The sequence below is a fragment of the Diplotaxodon limnothrissa genome, linkage group LG4, assembly GCF_057381915.1.
Source record: "Diplotaxodon limnothrissa isolate DT_005_m linkage group LG4, D_limnothrissa_male_GT1.1, whole genome shotgun sequence".
Lineage (NCBI taxonomy): Eukaryota > Metazoa > Chordata > Actinopteri > Cichliformes > Cichlidae > Diplotaxodon > Diplotaxodon limnothrissa.
Window position 1 is genome coordinate 5,540,781 of NC_140599.1, and position 20,502 is coordinate 5,561,282.

Consider the following 20,502-nt stretch of genomic DNA (forward strand, 5'->3'; position numbering starts at 1 on the left):
TGCTGAGCAGAACTTTATTGATCATTCTCTTGCAGCAAAAATAAACATAAAAGTCCTTCTGCTTCTTTAAACTCTGCCTGTCTCTGCTCTAAATGGTTCCCGACTCAATGACTCATAGAACACTAAACCCAAAAGAGAAGTTATGGAAAAAGACATCATCGAGCAATTATTCAGTGGTAAATATGGATATAAATGTAATAGGTTAATAATGAATGTTTAAAAACGTTCCTGTGATTATTTTCATGTTGGCTTGAAATAAAATATATTCCTCTGGTGTTACTGCAGCTTACTGTGAAATCTCAAGCTGACCAATCTTGCCATCATTTATTGTCAACACTTAGGCTACGTCCACACGTCCACGGGTATTTTTGAAAACGAAGATTTTCTGTTTTCGTTTATAAAAAATCCCGTCCACACATAAAGCCAAAAACGAAGTGAAACGCTTCTATAAACATGCCAGTGTAGCAGGTGGCACTATATTCCTATCTGTGTAGAAATGTTGGCCAATCAGAAGTCAATAAGCCTGGGCGGGAAAGAGTAAACAAAGATGGCGCATAGAAGCAGAACTGAGTCGTATGTGTGGAGGGACAGTAACTGTGTGTGTATATGTAAGCATTTAAACACTGCAGAGAGTAAAATTAACAGTAACATTTTGTCTAAATCCGCCATTGTAGAAATTCATTTCACTGAAACAATAACGTGGCGCACAGTGTGACGTCAAAAAAGGCGCACACCTTTGACGCTGCGTTTTCTCTGTTTATCTCGTCCACACGTAATAGCAAAAACCGAGTTTTTGAAAATATCCACCCTGGCAGGAGTTTTTAAAAATCTCAGTTTTCAATGACCGAAAACGGCGTTTACGTGTGGACGAAAGGTGCAAACGCATAGAAAAATCTGCGTTTTCAAAAATACCCAGGTACGTGTGGACGTAGCCTTATGAACATTTTTTATGTGGTTGTATTTCGGATGTTTATGAAGTTCAGGTCATTATAAATGATAATGAACTGTTGATGGTAAGGATACATTCTCATAGTCGTTCTCTTCATCACTAGTTTCCTCTTCCTTATCATTATCCACACCTAATGATGGTGAGGATATGTTCTCATAGTTGTCTTCTTCATCACTAGTTTCCCCTTCATCTTCCCTGTGACCGTCTACGCTCACACAGGCCTCCTTGGGCTTGTTGTAATTGTCATTTGGGCTCACTTCCTCATAATCATGATCTTCATCACTCACTGGGTCATCATAATCATCACTCGCTTCTTCATCCAGTACTGCAACTTCTTTGCTTTTTTCATTAGTTTCCACTGCATCAACATTCACATAGTCCTCCTCATCATCCTCTTCATCTGCATTGATATAATTATTCCTGACTCTGACAGACACTGAAACACAAGTAAGGGAAAACAATGCAAATTTGTAATATGTATGAACATGTAAACAATGTGATGAATAATTATTTAATAATTGTGTGTCCTGGTGAGCACACACTTTGACTTTGGACGAGGATTCCAGGCTGCTTGGTTGCTCGTGGTCTTCTGCACAGCAGCCACATCACTAATGGCAGCAGCAGGAGCAGCAGCAGGACTCCAACAGATACCGAGGACACCAGCATCATCAAAGACACTAGGAAGAGAAAATTTGATCAGTTTATCCATAAAAACTACTTCTCATTTATGTTTCAGTCGAGAGCATGTAGTTTTCAGCCACATCGTATGTCATTCACACCAGTCTAGTTTCAAGAGTTTGGCTACAGAACACTATGCTCAGCAGGAGCAGATACACAGTCAACAGTCAACACTACACGCTCAACTTAAAAACCTACTTACTTACTAAAAGTAGTTGTAAAAATATGACAGCGTCCCCAGCACCAAAAGAAAGAAAGGCTAAATTAATTCAATTAGATGAAACCAGTAAAAAACATAAAATCATTTTCATCAATTTAATGTAAGCAGTTATTTACAAGTTTAAACAGTCTTAACAGACTGTCTCAAAACTTTACTGTGGTTCACTAGTGATTACTGAGAATTCTGCTGATGACAGACAGTATAATGTCCAGACTGAGAGAAAGCTAAAACAGGAAAGATGGTTAAGAAAGTTTATTCTATTTTTATTCTATTGTATGCAGTATATTATTTGATTCTATTCTATTATGTACAGTATCTTATTCTTATCAATCATTTTATCCTATTCCAGTGTTTGTCTAATTTTTGCTATGAATAATAATCAAAGTGTTTTTATTGAGTTTTCAGAAAGCATACCATTCATACAGAAAAGCTCGAACTCAAGTCCTACCACACAGTGTAAGACAAAACTATACCCAGACAGAGGAAGGGAAAAAAAAAAAAAGGGGGGGGGGGGGGGGGGGGAGTTGCCAGTCATGGAGTGGACGGAAACTCATCTTCAAAATAGGAAATGAAAGGCTGCCAGACCTTAAAGAATTTCTTGGTGTTGCCCTGTATAGTAAATCTGAGATGTTCTAATTTGAGGTGTGCCATCACCTCCTCCACCCAGCGTTTATGGGATGGCGGTGTTGCCTTTATCCAGTTAAATAGAATCAATCTCCCAGCCAGCAATGAGGCGAATGCTATTGCCTTGCTCTGAGAGGCTGTTAGTTGAGTTTCCCTCGGTGCCACACCGAAGATGGATGTCAGAGGCATTGGTTCCATATCCTTATTAGAAATGAATGAGAATGTTCTAAAGATGTTAGCCCAAAAGTCTTTCAGCCTGGAACAAGACCAGAACATGTGGCATAAGTTGGCTGGCACCTGTTTACATCTGGGGCAGGTCGGATCGTCCCCCTGGTACATTCTTGCCAGTTTCTCCCTTGACAAATGGAGTAATTTTTGCTATGAAGTACACCCTAGCACAGGATTACTCTGAAAAGACTGATTACTGCATTTGTTTTTGTTTTTTTTGGAAACTTCAGACTCATATCTTTCTGTTTCTATTCACGTTTGTTTCTATACTGGAACAGTCTCCTCCTTTACATCTGCTTCTTCTCTTTCTGGTTTTAAATGTAAACATTCAGAAATTAACAGAATGAACAGAGAAGCCTGAGAAATACCGATACACAGTGTGCACAGAAGATTTGTCACAGTGACATTTCTTATTATTTGTTTGCAATTAAAAAATAAAAAAGCATAAACTGTGTAATTTATGTATGTGTAAATACTGTACTTACTGTACTTAATGATGACACTAATTGGTGCAATTACAGCAGATCTGAATGTCCGTGTGGACACTGTGACCTCATACACACAGCTGTAGTTGCCCTGCTGTTCATACTCAGCTACAGGGAAACTAAATGAGGCTGAGTTGTTGACTGCTGGCTCTGTGAGGTTGGAGCCAGAGAAGCTGAGAATAAAATGTCCACTGGAAAATGTGGAGTTAATGGAACAGGTGAGGACAAAGCTGTAACCCCTGGTGATCTGTGCACCTTCAGGACCCCAGACAAGTCCTGCATTCGGAGACGTCAAGGAGATGCTGGGCCTCTGCAGTCTCACTGTGTGAAAGTGACATTGGGATTAAGGACGGAAGTCCAGCATTCACTCTTTTAGGCCTCAACTTAACATTTAGCTCTTTAGCTGCTAAATGCTCTACAGTGTGTAATAGTTTGTTTCCAGTAGTCTGTGTTTCGTCCTGAGTACTGTGGGCTTTGAGAGCATTTTGTCAGCCACCCAGAAATTTTATGAAAAAAGAGCTGCTGTTCTAAATACAAGAAAGAACTACTGCAGTATCCTCTTATAAGCATTGCTATTGATTATTTATGATCATACTTGTATTTGTTTTCTTACCTGTAACAGAGAGCCTAACAGAGTCACTTGTTGGGGAGTAAAATTGTTGACTTGGGCCGCTTTCCTGATACTGACACTGGTACAATCCCTCATCATCAAAGTCTACTTCAGGAATATTGAAGGTAGCAGAGTTTGTGTTTGAGTTTTGGGTCCTGTTGAATGAATCTGATGTTTTCATCAGAATGAACGTTCCACCTAAAGTTTGAGTTGAGATTGAACAAATGATTCCAATGTTCTGACCCCAGGTCACCTCACCAGCAGGACTGATGGAGATATTGGGTTTTGGAAAGATTACTGAAAAGAGACACACAACACCAGCACAATAATACATTTGTTGTAGCTCACTGAGCGCCCTACTTATAGAAAACAAATGCAGCATGATGTTCAGGAAAGTGTATTTCTTCTTACCAGTAACAGAGATTCTGACAGAGTCACTGAGGGGGGAGCTGAATGTGTTACTTGAAATGCGTTTCTCATACTGACACTGGTACAGTCCATCATCACTGAAGTCCACTCTGTGGATATTGAAGGTAGCAGATCTGGATCCTGTTTCAGTCTGACTGAAATTACTTGAGGTTTTCTTGAGGGTGAAAGTTCCATCTAAGAACTCAGATGAGACGGAACAAGTGATGCTGATATTCTGACCCCAGCTAACCTGACCTTCATTTACAGAGATGCTGGGTTTTGGGAGACTCACTAACAAAAAAAAAAGAAAAGAAAAAAAAGAATAGTGTTAGTTTTAATAGATCACAAAGTCAAGCTACACCGATGTCCTCAGCTAATCCCAATAACAATCCATATGGCTCAACTGATACCAGTTTACATATCCAACTGGTAATTCTCTTTAGTGACATTCTCACTGCAAGCCACTTTGCAACCCACTATCACCTCCACTTTCCCTTCTCAAGCTCTACATGAATCAATACCATGTCTGCTGGCAATAAAATCCAGTTTAGAAAAGATGAGAGCAAGATGGTATCTGGGACAGAAACTGCTAACACAACTTTGGCTCTTTCCAAGCATAGACAGTATAATAACACTAGAGGTGGGAAGTAACAAAGTACAAATACTTTGTTACTGTACTTAAGTACAATTTTCAGGTATCTGTACTTAAGTACTTTTTTTCTGACTACTTTTTACTTTTACTCCCTACATTTTTAAACAAATATCTGTACTTTCTACTCCTTACATTTTCTAAACTTGCTCTTTATCTCTGGTTTAACGCATTTGGGGGGAGTTATTGTTTGTTACCGCTAGCCTTTATGACACCAGTTTAAACCTAGACAGTGACACTTGAAAGGCAGTCCTGTTCATTTATTAATCACCAGGGATGGCAAGAGAGGTAAAGAGAGAGAAAGAGAGATGGCATTGGCCAACGTTTATGGGTTAAAAGTGGGACAGTGGTTTATTTTATGTTTATTTTTTTATGTTTTTTTGCACAACACTGAAACGACTGTAGGTGTCTGTAAGTTGCAGTTGCAGTATCTAGCTAGCCCTACTGAAGAGGAATGAAAATGAGGGGAGTGACTTTTTAAGTGTCAGGTCATTTCAAATGCAACATTTTTATCAGCTCAACAAACATCAGCAAACACACAAACTGTTTGTGAGCAGTTTGTCTCACAGTGTATTGCTAGCTAAAGGTCCAGCTACTTTATTTCGCAGGTAGAGAAATAAATCTCACCCAGAGTTGGAGAAAGATAAGAAAGATTGGACAAGACGAACAGAGGTTAGATTTGAAGGTCTCAGTGGGATTTGATAAACTGGAAATGTAAAGCTTACATGTAAGTCCTCATGTTTTTAAAACGGACATTGAGCCAGTACATACGAAATTGTGTTTTGCAGGATAAACAGGTTAATTTGCTATAATGTGGTGGATTTAAAGTAAAGAACAGTGTGTGACTGGTGCACAGTGGTTGTGGTTTCATGGTCAGAGTTAGGTTACATCTGCGGTGTAATTGCATTCCACAGCAGGATGTTAACGGAACCGGTGTGAATGCGGAAGTGAATGTGAGCGCGAATGGTTGTCTGTCTCTGTGTGTTAGCCCTGCGACAGACTGGCGACCTGTCCAGGGTGTACCCCGCCTCTTGCCCTATGACAGCTAGGATAGGCTCCAGTGCCCCACGAAATCCTGAAAAGGATAAGCGGAAGCGAATGGATGGATGGATGTTAACGGAACCAATCAGTGTAATTAGTTAGGATAGCAGCTAGGGGGCGAGACTGGTGGTGTCAGCGGGGCCGAGCACGACGTTCAGCATCCAGCAACTGGAGTCCTCTGACTTTTCAAAGCCGCAAGAGTAGTCCAAATGGATACCAAGGTTCAAAAGATTTTCTCTTGCAAGTAATTTGAATGTGAGTTTGGAAGAGAACCAAGTCAACATTTTGATTTATTTCTTCACTGACTAAGTTAACTGCTAAGCAGAGGACAACATATCGGGGGTACATGATGGATTCGAGGCTGTTTTCAGCGTGCTTAAATTCAACATGCGCAGACAGGGAGATAATCAGAAAGGGGATGCTTTTTTTTGTGACTGTGCTCTACGCACAAGCACAACACTGCAACTATGGAGTGCTACATGATGAGCTGATACGTGACAGGCTTGTTGTTGGTCTCACAGACAAACGGCTGTCAGAATGCATGCAGCTTGACTCAGATTTGACCCTGCAGAAGTCTATCAACATATCAACATAAAGTCAGACATAAGTACAGCTGGACTGGCCATCAGGCATATTGGGCATTCGCCTGGTGGGCCGATGATATTTTTTTGTTCTCATGAGCTTTTTTGTTGTTTTTTTTTAATTTTTTGTAATGGTATAAACAATAAAAGGTGGTGGATTGGCCAATGTGTCATGATTGACCCTGGGCTGGACCATTTACAGCTGAGGACGTCGGACACACCCTCCCGTTTGCTTGGGCAGCGGCTCTGAAACCAATCTTATCATGGACAAACAGAAGAATATGGTTTTGTGGTATCCTTATTGAGGTTAAAAAGAACGTGATTTGTTCCGTTCTTCAGCTAGAATGAAAATAAGACACAAAGCTGGAGTTATTCTGTCTTTATGCTGCACAGCTGCCTCTTCTTCTGACATTCTCTCCCTCTCCTGTTGCTACTTCAATCATGAAACTGATCAATGATCAGCTGATTGGCTTTTCTGTTGCAAGTTCCGTCTCTCTTGTTTGTTTATCGCCCACTTTGTGACAGAAAGAGGAAACCTGTGGATGTCATGCTAAACAACAGCAGTATGGTTAAGCTTGATAAGCTGTTTTTAGAATTTATTTAATATTACTTTCAGGTATCAGCTGATGTTTGCTGGAGCCACAGCCGTAAAAGCTGCTGGTCATGATATCGGTTTGGATATCTGGTAAGAGGGAAACATGAAGATGAAACCAGGAGAGGTCCTTCCCACATCGCAAGCAGGTCTGGCCCGGATCTGGTATCAAGCCTGCACTGCTGGCTGACTTCTGGCATGATAAGACATATGTCATCCAGATATGGGCCAGGCCTGGCATAGATTGCGCTGTCCATAGCGGTTGGAATGCCATATCTGGCTCGATTGTGATTTGGTTCATGTGGCCCAGACCCATAGAAAAATGGGTCTGGCCCGGATCTGGCATCAAGCTGGCATTTCTGACTGACCGGTGTCATGGCTGCATGTCAACCAGATGTGGGCCAGGTCTGGCAATGATGGCAATATTTATGTTCCTATTTTAGTTAGAAGACTCAAATGCCATGTTGCAATACTATACTGCTATGGTAGCCAACATTACAAATGCAGGTTTGTGAGTGTACACTTTAGCCAAAACCTAGTGACGGTTTGCTCATCTTTGCCAGTGCGTGGCTGTAGCTCAGGAGGTAGAGCAGGTCACCCACTGATCGGAAGGCTAGTGTCAAGTCTGAATGTGTATGAATGTAGTTAGGAAGCGCTCAGTTTAGAGAAAGTGTGTGATTGGGTAAATGTGGCATGTTGAGCAATCTGGGAGAATAGAAAAGTGCTGTATAAGAGTCAGTCCATTCACTGTCTGATCAGAGTTTTGTCATTTTACTTTTGCACTATTATGCACATGTTGTTATTACATGGCTTGATTAAGGTAGACATTAGGCTGACATCTGGGTCCAGAGCTGAACCTGTTCAGGGCCAGCACAGGGCCAGCAGTGTGCTTGCAACTGGCCCGTGGCTGCACACAACTTACACATGGCCCACATACCGCAAAGAATGACGACCCTTTGGTGGCCCAGATCATGTGTCTGCAACTGTGGTTGCAGACACATTACCAGGGAAAGAGGGGCACAAAGAAATACTTTTCTTTCTTATTGTCATTTTAATTCTCTATCTTTTAATAAATAATCATCTGAATCTTGCAACCAAAGTGGTCATCTGATGTAAAGTGTATAGCAATTGTCATTAGGGTTGCCAACCGTCCCTTAAAAAACGGAATCGTCCCGTATTTAGAAACAAAAGTACACGTCCTGTATTGAGCTAATAAGGGACGCACTTTGTCCCGTAATACAGTGAGAATCAAAAGTAGTCTATAACTTTTAATGGAATTAACGCTTTGTTTGAAAACATAATTCCCAGCCCCTCTCCTGCTTTGTGACCAATGAGCTGACAGCACACTTATGGCAATTCGAGTATGACAATTCAGATTACCGCTCATCTCATTGGTCGAGGAAAGGTCGCTTACAGAGAAAATACCGGAAGACAACAGATGACCACAACAAGAAGCATGGCCAACAGGGAAACAAACGCCGACACTGCGGTGCAAGTCTCGGACGACAGTACACCTAAAGCTGGGCAGACACTGTGCGATTTTTTCAGTCACGTTATTCAGCTCCTGCTCAAACTGCACGATTGACTCGCAGGGGTTAGAAGTTGGTAGGTCACGATGCAGGTCTCACCCGATGCTCTGATGCGACCTGAGAGCTCACACTGTGCGTCCATAAAATGAAGGTTATAACAGAAAATCTGTCGCTCGCTCTCTCTGTCTTTCACTCACACAGACACACAACCACCATCAACTTTGCTAAATTGCTAATGAAAAACATTGATCAGGCAGCTGTGATTGAGCAGCAGTGTAAATCCAACTGTTTTCACGGTTGTTGTGGTCGTGATAATTTTGTGATGCCACATCGAAAAGGCTCGGATGAGCTTTCCAAAGTTCTACAAGTTGTGCCTCCATCGCTTGTGTCCAGATCACACGCTGCACAGCCGTGCTGCTCCATCTTTTTCACCGACGTTTACGTGTTTGCGCGTGAGCAGTGTGAGCGGCTCACGAGCGATTGATGATCGGGAGCTGCTTGAGGTGTTAATCGCTTCTCGTTACCCCACATATACTACACAATGCACGATGAAGGCCAAAATCGGGCCGATCACCAAATCGGTCGCATGACTCAAAAATCGGCTCAAAATGGGCCAAAAATCGCACAGTGTAAGCCCAGCATTAGAGCAGCAATGTTTGTTCCCCTCAGAGAAAGAAAAATAGGCTGCAAAAGTACAGGGAGGAATGGGAAAAGGAAAACACCTGGCTGGAAAAGTGCACGATAACACCTATAAAGCGCACTGCACTGTGTGCCGGCGCACTTTTTCCATAGGCATGCTTCTAATGGTGGGCACATGAAGAACACGAGGGGCTTGTCCACCAGGCCACGGCAGAAGCAGATATGGTATGTAAACACTGGTTTGTTTGTTTTTTAACCCTCTGGTTAAGGTTAATATGGGCATGTGCAGTGAATAGGGAACATACAAACTCACTATTTTTGCAGTCTGAAATATTGAAAATTGACGATATAGTGAAATTCCAAACAGCACAAATTCTATTCAAAGCAAAAAATAAAGAACTGCCAGGTAATATTCAGAGTATGTTTTTTTTGAAAGAAGGAAGTTATAATTTAAGGGGTTTTTGTAACTTCAAAACAATGAAGGTACGTACTACAAGAAAAGGCTTTTGTGTTTCTGTTCAAGGAGTGAAACTATGGAACAAACTGAATATGGAATTAAAGCAATGTCCAAACATAAAACTGTTCAAAAAGAGTTATAAAAATATGATCTTCTCGATCTATAAAGAAAAGGAAAATATTTAAATTAAGTGAATGTATCTATTTAAAAACAAACAAACAAAAAATTCATGATGTGATATTATAGTATATAGTATATCAGAAATCTGTTCACTATTTTTATTACAAATTATATCAGTAAGGAAGCTGACTAAATATTCACTGATAATTTATGGGACAGGGGTGGGATTAAATAAGTGTATACTTCTTCCCACTCCCTTTCAACATGTAAATTAATCAGAATGTTTTTTTGTATGTAATTTGTATAGTATATTTTTTTTCTCTCATTTCTTTTCTAAATGTACTTGTATATTGTTCACATGTTGAAATAAATTACCAATCAATCAATCAATCAATCAATCAATATCAGCGCTATGTGGCCAGAAGTGTGATAATATAATTTATTTTGTGTAATAAACAACTGCAAGGATAGATGATTACAACAAATAGATGACTAATACATAAAAGTAATACATAGATTAATAATGATGATGAGTTAAGATGCGTAATCATGGGAACAAGTGGGTTTACAAACAGGAGCAGCTGATTAGCATTAGAAAAGCTGAAATAATACCTGAACTGAAGCCAATTGTACTAAATGCACTATATGTGCACAGTTACAAGAATATTTTTGTTCTGTTGCTTTCTATTAATTTATATGATTTTAAGTTAAGCAGGACAGAGTTCTTTTAAAGAAAGATTTACTTATATTCTCAAAAGTTAAGCATGACAGGCTTCTGTTTAAGAAAGAGGCCTATCTAAGAGAAACTGCCGAGTGTTTCTTGACCTGGAACACAAGGTGACATCACCAGTGTTAGCCATGTATGACCCAAGCTGTGAATGCAAGGTGTCAGCGAATGCATCATCTAATGGCTTAGGGCAGGGGTCGGCAACCTGTGGCTATAAAAAATAAATTGTAAAAGTATTTAGCTGAAGTGCATTTTATTTCTGTTAGTTCTTTTTTAACTTGTAGTCCTAAATTTGGGAGATTATCGTGGGTGATCGTGGCTCAAGAGTTTGCAGTTCGTCTTGTAATCGGAAGGTTGCCAGTTCGAGCCCCAGCTTTGACAGTCTCGGTTGTTGTGTCCTTGGGCAAGACACTTCACCCGTTGCCTACTGGTGGTGGTCAGAGGACCGGGTGGTGCCAGTGTCCGGCAGCCTCGCCTCTGTCAGTGCGCCCCAGGGAAGCTGTGGTTACAATGTAGCTGCCATCACCAGTGTGTGAATGTGTGGATGACTGAATGTAGTGTAAAGCGAAACACTCGCGCAAGCCGGTGTACCCGCTGAAACGCCACACATTTATCAGGACTTTCAACCCCAGGTAGGCTTAGCGAAAGTTTGTTAAATTAAAATATGTATTCAGAAATTTTAAAACACAAGATATGGGATGAGGTGAATTCTAAGAAATTTGTTTTACTTCACAGGTTAATTAGAGTTAAGACTCTTGTTAAATAATATTTCGTACAGGTTACACCCCCCCCCCCCCCCCCCAAACCCCATCTCCATAGAGACTGTGTCAGCTCCCAAACAGACATAAAACAAACTAAAAACCAGCAATAAACAACTTAAACATAAAAAAAAAATCACAAAGAAAGAACAATACAGTATCCACATCTGAACCAAAGAGTAAAACAGTGAAATGTGGATGATTAAATATTAGGTCTCTCTCCTCCAAGTCTCTGTTAGTACATGACTTAATAATTGATCAACAAATCGATTTACTCTGCCTTACAGAAACCTGGTTGCAGCAGGATGATTATGTTAGTTTAAATGAAGCTCAGATAAAATAATTATTGTGGGTGATTTTAACATCCATGTAGATGCTAAAAATGACAGCCTCAACATGGAATTTAATCTGTTATTAGACTCAATTGGCTTCTCTCAAAATGTAAAAAAAGAACCCACCCACCACTTTAATCACACTCTAGATCTTGTTTTAACATATGGCATAGAAACTGAACATTTAACAGTGTTTCCTGAAAACCCTTTATCACTTTATCACAGCAGATGTCTTTCTGAAAGCGCTGTAACTAAGTTTAAGAATATAATCCACCCACTGTTATCATCTTCAATGCCCTGTACCAACATAGAGCAGAGCAGCTACCTGAACGCTACCCCAACAGAGGTCGATTATTATAATTTTACCTCCTCACTACGTACGACTCTGGATACTGTAGCTCCTGTGAAAACTAAGGCCTCAAATCAGAAGTACCTGACTCTGTGGTATAATTCTCAAACCACGGAGAATTATAGTTATCTGCTTTAGGCAGATAACTGCCTACGAGTTATCTGCTCGTAAGCCGCCTATGAGCAGATACGAGCAGATAACTCGTAAGCTGGAGAGGAAATAGCGTGTCACAAATTTAGAGGATCATCATTTAGCCTGGAGAAATAGTTTGTTGCTTTATAAGAAAGCCCTCCGCAAAGCCAGAACATCTTACTATTCATCACTGATTGAAGAAAATAAGAACAACCCCAGGTTTCTCTTCAGCACTGTAGCCAGGCTGACAAACAGTCAGAGCTCTGTTGAGCCAGCCATCCCTTTAACATTAACTAGTAATGACTTCATGAACTTCTTCACAAATAAAATTTTTATCATTAGAGAAAAAATTACCAGTAATCATCCCACAGATGTAATATTATCTACAGCCAGGGGCGATTTTAGCCCTGGCTGTAGATAATATTATGAATCTACATCACCCCCAATCAAAGGGGGTGATGTAGACCAAAGCACCCCCAAAGATTTCTTACTTTTTTTGACAATATTTGCTGTTTGTGGGACACACTAATAAAAATATAAAAAGCTACTTTCAGTACCATTGATATTCATTTAGACTCTTTTTCTCCAATTGATCTTTCTGAGTTAACTTCAATAATTGAGGGCGATTGTGGCTCAAGAGTTGGGTGTTCGTCTTGTAATCGGAAGGTTGCCGGTTCAACCTCCAGCTCGGAGAGTCTTGGTCGTTGTGTCCTTGGGTAAGACACTTCACCTACCGCCTAATGGTGATGGCCAGAGGGGCCGATGGCGCGATATGGTAGCCTCGATTCTGTCAGTCTGCCCCAGGGCAGCTGTGGCTACAGCTGTAGCTGCCTCCACCAGTGTATGAATGTGAGAGTGAATGAATAGTGGAATTGTAAAGCGCTTTGAGGGCCCCGAAAAGCGCTGTATAAATGCAATCCATTATTATGTCCTTCACTTATGTTGCCTCAATTTGATTTGCCATCATGATGGTACAATTGTGAGCAGTTTTTGCCGACAGGGGCATATCTTTTACTTGTTTGATTATCTTGTCTGTATCTGAAAAGTCGCCAAAAAGTTAACTAGCAACATCAAGCTGTCCCCTACAGGATATTTCAATGCAAATGTAGTATGGCGTGTGTCGAAGTGGCGCTTTATATCTGACCATTTCATCGATCCAATTTTATCATTGCATATTAGACACACTGCAGAACCTGCTCTCTCCACATAGGTGAATTCCTCTGTCCATTCCTGCTGAAAAGTATGATATTCGTCATCTTTTTTTCTTTTAGCCATCTTCGATAAAAGGGTTTCTGCAATTGGCTAGCTGACTACTTGATTAAAAGGAAGGAAGTTTACTTCCTGACCTCACAATGACCCATGTATGTTACGCATTATCCAATAAAAATTTGGTGTTGTCTCGGAGGACAGCTGTGGTTAGCTCCAGCCATCCGCAACCATCAACATGAGCGGTAGAAAATGAATTGATTGAAATACATGGGAATGTTTTATAGTTTTAATATCATATTTCTTTTATTGTTAAAGATTTGCCTGCGAGCCAGATGCAGCCATCAAAACAGCCACATCTGGCTCACGAGCCATAGGTTTCCGACCCCTGCTCTAAACAATCAAGAAGAAATTTACAGTAAAACACCAAACATACACGCTAAAAAACGGACTCACTGTTCTCTGTTTAATGTAATGGGGATTTTTTCTGACAGTTTCTTTGCATCTGAATTGTTAAAGTTTTATGTTTATAAGTACACCAAGCCTTAAAGCTGGTTGTGTCAAAGCAGAGTCCTGGATTTGTTGGGTTTGCTTGCCTTCAGTTTATTTTTTCCTTAATGTTTTTAAGAACCACACTGGAAAGGAGTCAAGAAAAGAGAGCCTCACTGGTTGATGTTATCCTCATGTAAAAGCTGCACAATTTGCAGAAAGCCATGGACACCCATACTTAACAGTGCTCTGAATTGTTTAAAATCTCCTCTACACACCAGCTGCTGCTTTTCTTGTTTGCCTGAGTAACTTACTGTGTGTGGGTGTGTTAGTATGTGAAGGTGTTGTGATGTTTAGTTTTGAGCCATTTTTGTGTTTCTGCCCATGTATCTATGTGAATATGCTTGATCAATCATGCTGATACGCAAGTTATTTGCATAAAAATGTAGTTTCACCATTTTACATGAGGACATTTTAGGCTGGTACAAATCAGCTGCAGTGCATTTAAATACATTTTCAATTACATGTTAGGAATGTGGTCTCTCTTCAGCTCTTGAGGGTGGCACGGATGCCCCTCCGGTGGTCCTTCTTGGGCTCTTGCACTCTGGGGCCTCTGGATGTCTGGGGCCTGGATCTCTTCCATGCCTGCTTCATGCCATGGGAGCGGGGCTATGGCTCTCTACATCCTCTAGCAGACCATTACATGGGGAAACCTTTTGAATACAAGCGCGCTGATCCACACAGGTGTGCACACGGGTGTTCACTGTTCATAGACATAAACTACACCTTTATTGGTGCTATTTCCAAGCACATTGTGCGCTGTTGGTCCTGCTTGCTACACAACAACATTCAATATTTAGTATTTACTGCTGTTTACACTTAGCTAGATTAACGTGATGGTGTTGTGTTTAGTATGTTGCTCTGTTTTCTCTTCTTTTTCTCTCAACAGGTGATCCAGGAGATTTTTTTCCTCTTCTTTCTCTTTTTAAGTGCCCTTTCTCTCTGTCCCTCTTCCCTTCTGTTTTTCTTTTACTTCATCTTTCTTTCTCCCTTTCCTATCCCTCAGTCATGTCTGTCCCGTCTGTAACAACTGAAAATAAAATAAAATAAATAATAACAACAAAGGTCGATCAAATGGACCAATACGGCAAGGCTGTGATGATCCATTTGGCAAAGTAAATCCATTGGGTATCCTTGTTGGTCTTCAGACAACAATTCTGACAGCTAAAGAACCAAATGGGACAGGAAAAAAATAAATAAATAAATAAAGGAATGTGGTCTCTGTGGTGAGCCACACTGTCATTTCTGCTTGTACTCTTAGAACAGGATTCTGTCATTTGACAAGACAGAGTTAGATGGCAAAATATTAATAACACCATGCTAAATATCAAAATGCTCCATGTACAGTGGGTTAGAAAAAGTATGTAAAACCCCACTACAGCATCTCCAAATGCTAACCTTAGCTGGGCCTCAGCTAATTTACAAATCAAAACTGAAGGTGTGAAGATAAGCTACGCTTATTTTGAGTTTGTTATCTGCTGATGCGATTGTTGCCTCAAAAACAGATCTCTGGGAAAGCTGGAAATATAATCTGAAAGAGCTTTGACATGCATCTGAAACATTAACTGTCTGTAAATGAAGAGATATCAACAGTGTACTAGTTAGATGAAAGAATAAAAAATAAAAAGAATAATGATCACTTTTTGTGCTCTACTTGTATATGGCAAATGCATATCTATTTAAACAGTTCCCCTGGCAAGTAACCACTGAATCCTGAGTAAAAACCATTAAAGAAAAACTTGACAGAACACACTATACTGCAAACTGACAGAAAAATGTCAAACACTGCACAGTGGAGGAAACATGATGGGTCCAGGTTGATTTGTTGCTTTTGACCCCATGTACCTTACATGATTGATGGAGAAAATTAAGTTTATCAAGTTGTTTTGTGTATTTTTTCTCACCTGAACAAACAACACCAGCGTCCTCGTCATGTCCACAGTTGTGTGTCCCAAATCCACTGTGTCCACACTCAATTAGAGAACTTTCACTTCCTGAACAGGCCACGTCATCAAGCCAGATTTTCCCACTTCCTGGACCAAAGTGAGCAGATGCAGTGGCCTCCACTGCTGTCCCACAGCCCAGCTGTCCACAGGCCACCTTAGCATCACTTAAGTCCCAGTCATCATCACAGACTGTTCCCCACGCACTGCTGTGGTAGATTTCTACTCTTCCAGAGCACCGAGTGGACCCAGACCCGGATAATCTGATATGAGCACCTAGTCACAGGCACATTTGCTTAAAGAGTGTTAGTGTTTCTTTTTTGTTATTTGGCCATGGCAAAAATCAAACACATTTACCAACAATAATAATTATGAAAGATAACATACTTTGTATCATTTAAATTCTGAAGAAACCAAAAGAAACCCAATCAGCATAACCCAGCCCAACTTTCCTTCTTGTCCTTCAGTTTGGCCCAGTTATAGTGACTGGGTCACAGAGTTGTTCATCCAAACAGAGAAAGATACATTTATTCAACACAATTTATTAGAACAATATCTCACCTGAACAGACAACACCAGCGTCCTCGCCATGTCCACAGTTGTGTTTCCCAAATCCTCTGTGTTCACACGCAGTTAGAGAACTCTCACTTCCTGAACAGGCCACATCATCAAGCCAGATTTCTCCACTTCCTGCACCAAAGTGAGCAGATGCAGTGGCCTCCACTGGTGTCCCACAGCGAAGTCTTCTACAGACCACTTTTGCATCATTTAAGTCCCAGTCATCATCACAGACTGTTCCCCAGGAGCCACTGTGATAGATTTCAACCCTTCCAGAGCACCGAGTGGACCCAGACCCAGCTAGTCTGATCTGACCTATCAGCACATAATATAAACTGTATTTAATATTTTCTTCAAGTTGAAATATTCATATGAGACACATAAGAAGAAACTTACCTGCTGCAGGTGTGGAGGACGCAAAGAGACAAGAAACTGATGAAGAGGAAAACATGGGATTGCTTATGATATAAAGTTAGTTAAAAATAATGTAACAAAATGTTATCATTTATAAAAAAATAAATAAATAAATAAAAACTGAGTCTTAAAGATGTATTCATTACTGCTTCTGTATCAGAGTTATTATAGTTTTGTATCTTTTTACTTTTTGTTCTTAATTTTTCTTTTGTACCCCGCCTCTCGCCCTATGACAGCTAGTATAGGCTCCAGCGCCCCCCGCGACCCTGAAAAGGATAAACGGAAGCAAATGGATGGATGGATGTTCTTAATTTATTTTCACTTTAGCTTCCAGAGTTTAATTTCTTATTTCAGTTTCTTTTTTATTATTTGAACATGCAACTTAGTTTAGTTTTAATTGATTTAGGAAAATCACTACAGGTCTTACAATGAACAAACATAATCTTTTGAAAGCAGTTCACTCGGGCTTGTAGACTCAAGTTTCAAGTCTACCAATGCCTCATCGGGCAAGTTGTAATAAAATTCCTACTAAAACTAATTATATTCCATCTAAATTTTTATTTTAGTTTAGTTAACTAAAAGACTTTATTTTTTACATATAGTTTTAGTTAACTATAATATTCTTGATCTGCACAATATAAAGAAAAACATTATACGAAAAGGAAGATTTTCTTACCAAGGGTAAAGATGTGAAGCACCTTCAGCTGCTCCATAACTGACAAACAAAAGCTGCTTCATGTTATTTATTAGAACCCGGTGGCAGTAAAATGAACTTCCTCTTTCGATTTCCGGTGTTTTTCCTCTTTTTTCTTTTTTTAATCTCACATGCATCCGCAGGGTATTCAAACAAAGCAGCTGTAAGGCTTGAAGTTCACACACATGATTACGTGTTGTGTAATGTTGCATAACAATGGCAAAAATAATGCTAATGATTAATCGAGTGCCTCGCAGTCAGGGGCATTGCTACACAGCAAAAATGCCAGTGTTGATTTTTCAGTGTTAGTAGAATTCAACAGAGTTCCGAGTTAGTTCAACACTTAATCGAGTTAAAATAACACATCGGGAGTTGATTCCTGAAAAGTGTTAGTGTGGATTTTAGTCGTTACTGCATTTTAACACTGTGGGTGTTAAATTAGACCACACCTTCATTTCCTGTGGAGCTCCGCATTTCAGAATCCTCGGTCGCCATTTTTTCTTGCTGCTGCGGTAAGTTTTATTCGGTTAAATATTAAGTTTTAGATTGATGTTAGAACAAGTAACATGATAACTAGTAAAAAAAAAATAGTATTTATATCAAAATACATCATCTTTAAGTGTCATATTTGAATTTTAACTCTTTTTGTTAAGCTAGACTACTGCTAGCTAGAACTCTGCAAAGTACCAGTTACTTTCCTAATATTCATTTAGCATAATCTGGCTGTTGGCAGACTGTAATGAATATTACTTGTTAATATATATGTCACAGTTTTTATTAAATGCCTTTTATTTATTTTCGAATTAAACTGCCAAAGCCTTAGGGTCAGTGGTCTCAAACTCGCGGCCACTTACGGCCCACGTCAGGTGAGGTGAAGAAGTATAATGCAATTTGGCCCTTAATGTGACTTTTTTTTGTGATTAGCCAAAAATGATTTAATATGAAGGCAATAAGGGCAGAGTGTTACGGGCCCTCATAGGCAGCGTAGTCCATGCTGCAGGGAGAACTTGTGGGATGGCCCCTCCCGTGTGTGTTTGAGCGCGAGAGAGGGAGAAAGTAGGAGCTGTTACCGAGGAGAAATGGAAGAAGAAAGCATGTAAATATAATAATAACCACTGCTGCCAAAATGAGTGCCTGGTTGTAAGAAAGCTGTTAAGACTCGACTGTACACTGTGTTCGCTGACAGTAAAGCTACAAGCCCGACAACCCGACGTATTAGCCAGAGGTGTCATTACCACGTTTCAGAGCCGCGGACCTGGCCGAGGTAACAAGAGAGTACAAACATGTGGAGGGATTGGCTTTGTTAGTTCAGTGAGAGTAAAAAACTAATGTGAACACTTATTTCTGCATTTTTATTTTGTTAAATATGAACAAAATTACAGCAGAAGTGCTGCAAAGTGTCTGACCAGAAAGAGAGGACCATTGTGTTCATTTGGTAGTTCAATTAAAGGCATCGGTTAGTTAAGAGTGAGAGGGGGGGAAATGCATTCATATTTGCAGTTTTGTCTTGTTATACAATTTTTGAAATTTAAAAACGAACAAACCAAACGCTACATTGTCAGGAATATTTGTGTGTGTTTTCTTTATGGTTTCTGTTTTTTTGAAGTAGCCCTCCAATGAGATGGCAGTTCATTTAGGTTTGAGACCCTGCCTTAGGTGAACTAGGATGCTTAAGGGTAACCTGAGAGTATTTTTACACTATAATGGCCCCTACATCTTGTAAATTATGGGAATTTCATTATAGTGTGCATTTCTGTAGCCAGTAGGTATTTTCTTTGTTTATATTTTTTAGATTTAAATTCTTTCGTGGTAAATTAAGCATTTTCTAGTCTAAAAATGAATAACAGGGTTATATTAGGGTTTGTTAGAGAGTGGGGAGGGGTTTTATGGCTTAAAATATATAAAAATAATAAAATAGAAATATGGTTCCTACTAACCCCTGCTATAATTGAGAGAATACTGTATTGCAGTCATGTTACACAGCTTGTACTACTTAAAAATGGACCAAGGATGTTTTTTCTTAACAAAATTAATTTTAGCTCAGTCTAAAGGAACTAGACATGCTAGATATTTTGCAAAGAAATGGTGTTATATGCTGGACCTTATTTTACTCTTGGAAGGTGGTGATATGCTGGTTCCTGAGAAGAGATGAAGTAATCAAAGTCAGCTTTTCAAGACAGCCCCAAGACTCTTCGCAACTTGTGTTCAAATGTGAGGCCGTTGTCAGGTGATAAATGCAAGGAAGAGGCACTCAACTGACATGAAACATGTCAAAGACAACATGAAGGTGACATTTCAACATGGGCAAAAAGTGGTTCAAGAACCTGCCACAGCTTCTACTGTCCTGTACCTTTTCCCAAGATTTCTGGATACACCTGGCTTGGTAAGGCATAAAATGATTTAATGACCGCTTTGTGGTTCCTTTGTTTGTTTTCTTGTTAAAGTGTTGTTTCTGTTGTTACACTTTGTGTTTAAGATTGACCAAGACTTCACAATGTTGTTTGTTGGGGAGGAAGTGTCTGGTAAGCTCCTTGCAAAGTGGCCAACATTCTTCAAGCCAAGGATCATCAAAGATTGCAAAAATCTGTCTCAGAGTACAGAATTGGATGAGCTGCTCATTTCTGCACAGCGTTACTCTGACGAGGGTGGTAAGTGTAAGTTGGAAATGGTAGATTTTGCATGCCTTTACAGCATTTGCTTAATTCCCACAACACAATATATCACTGGTAAACCTTTACTACAAATTGGAATACAGCTGTCCATTTTCTAAATCACATTGGGTTTCTGTATGGTATGAAAACAAGCTTACAAACATGTTAAACTTGAAATGACATTTAATGTAGTTTGAACACAAAAAAAGTTACATAATCTTACTATTGTTATGACTCGATATGTACTTCACTTGGTGGCGAGAAGATTTTAAGTCTCTAGAAATGAATTTTTATACCAAGGCACTGGTAAACTGCCTTATTTGAAAAATTATCAGGTGTCTAAAATGTCATCATGGTATTACATACCGTGGAAAAAATG

General features: G+C 39.8%; 1 protein-coding gene across 1 annotated transcript; it reads right to left on the bottom strand.

Annotated features, from left to right (window-relative positions):
* Positions 1-987: 987 nt before the first annotated feature.
* On the bottom strand, positions 988-17,491 carry LOC146633105 (uncharacterized). Its single transcript, XM_085352909.1, has 9 exons — positions 17,455-17,491; positions 16,761-16,796; positions 16,368-16,679; positions 15,768-16,082; positions 4,206-4,493; positions 3,798-4,091; positions 3,185-3,505; positions 1,492-1,626; positions 988-1,385 (listed from the first exon to the last, which is right to left on the bottom strand). The coding sequence occupies exons 1-9, from the start codon at positions 17,489-17,491 to the stop codon at positions 988-990; spliced, it is 2,136 nt and encodes a 711-aa protein (XP_085209035.1).
* Between the last annotated feature and the right edge of the window lie 3,011 nt (positions 17,492-20,502).

Bases quoted from the DNA above. Each gene is read 5' to 3' on its own strand.
- LOC146633105 (XM_085352909.1), bottom strand. From the start codon at position 17,491: ATGGAGCAGCTGAAGGTGCTTCACATCTTTACCCTTG. The intron at 4,092-4,205 runs GTAAGAAGAAAT...GTCTCTTTTCAG, and splicing joins TGTCAGAATCTCTGTTACTG to TAATCTTTCCAAAACCCAAT. The intron at 1,386-1,491 runs GTGTGTGCTCAC...CTTGTGTTTCAG, and splicing joins AATCCTCGTCCAAAGTCAAA to TGTCTGTCAGAGTCAGGAAT.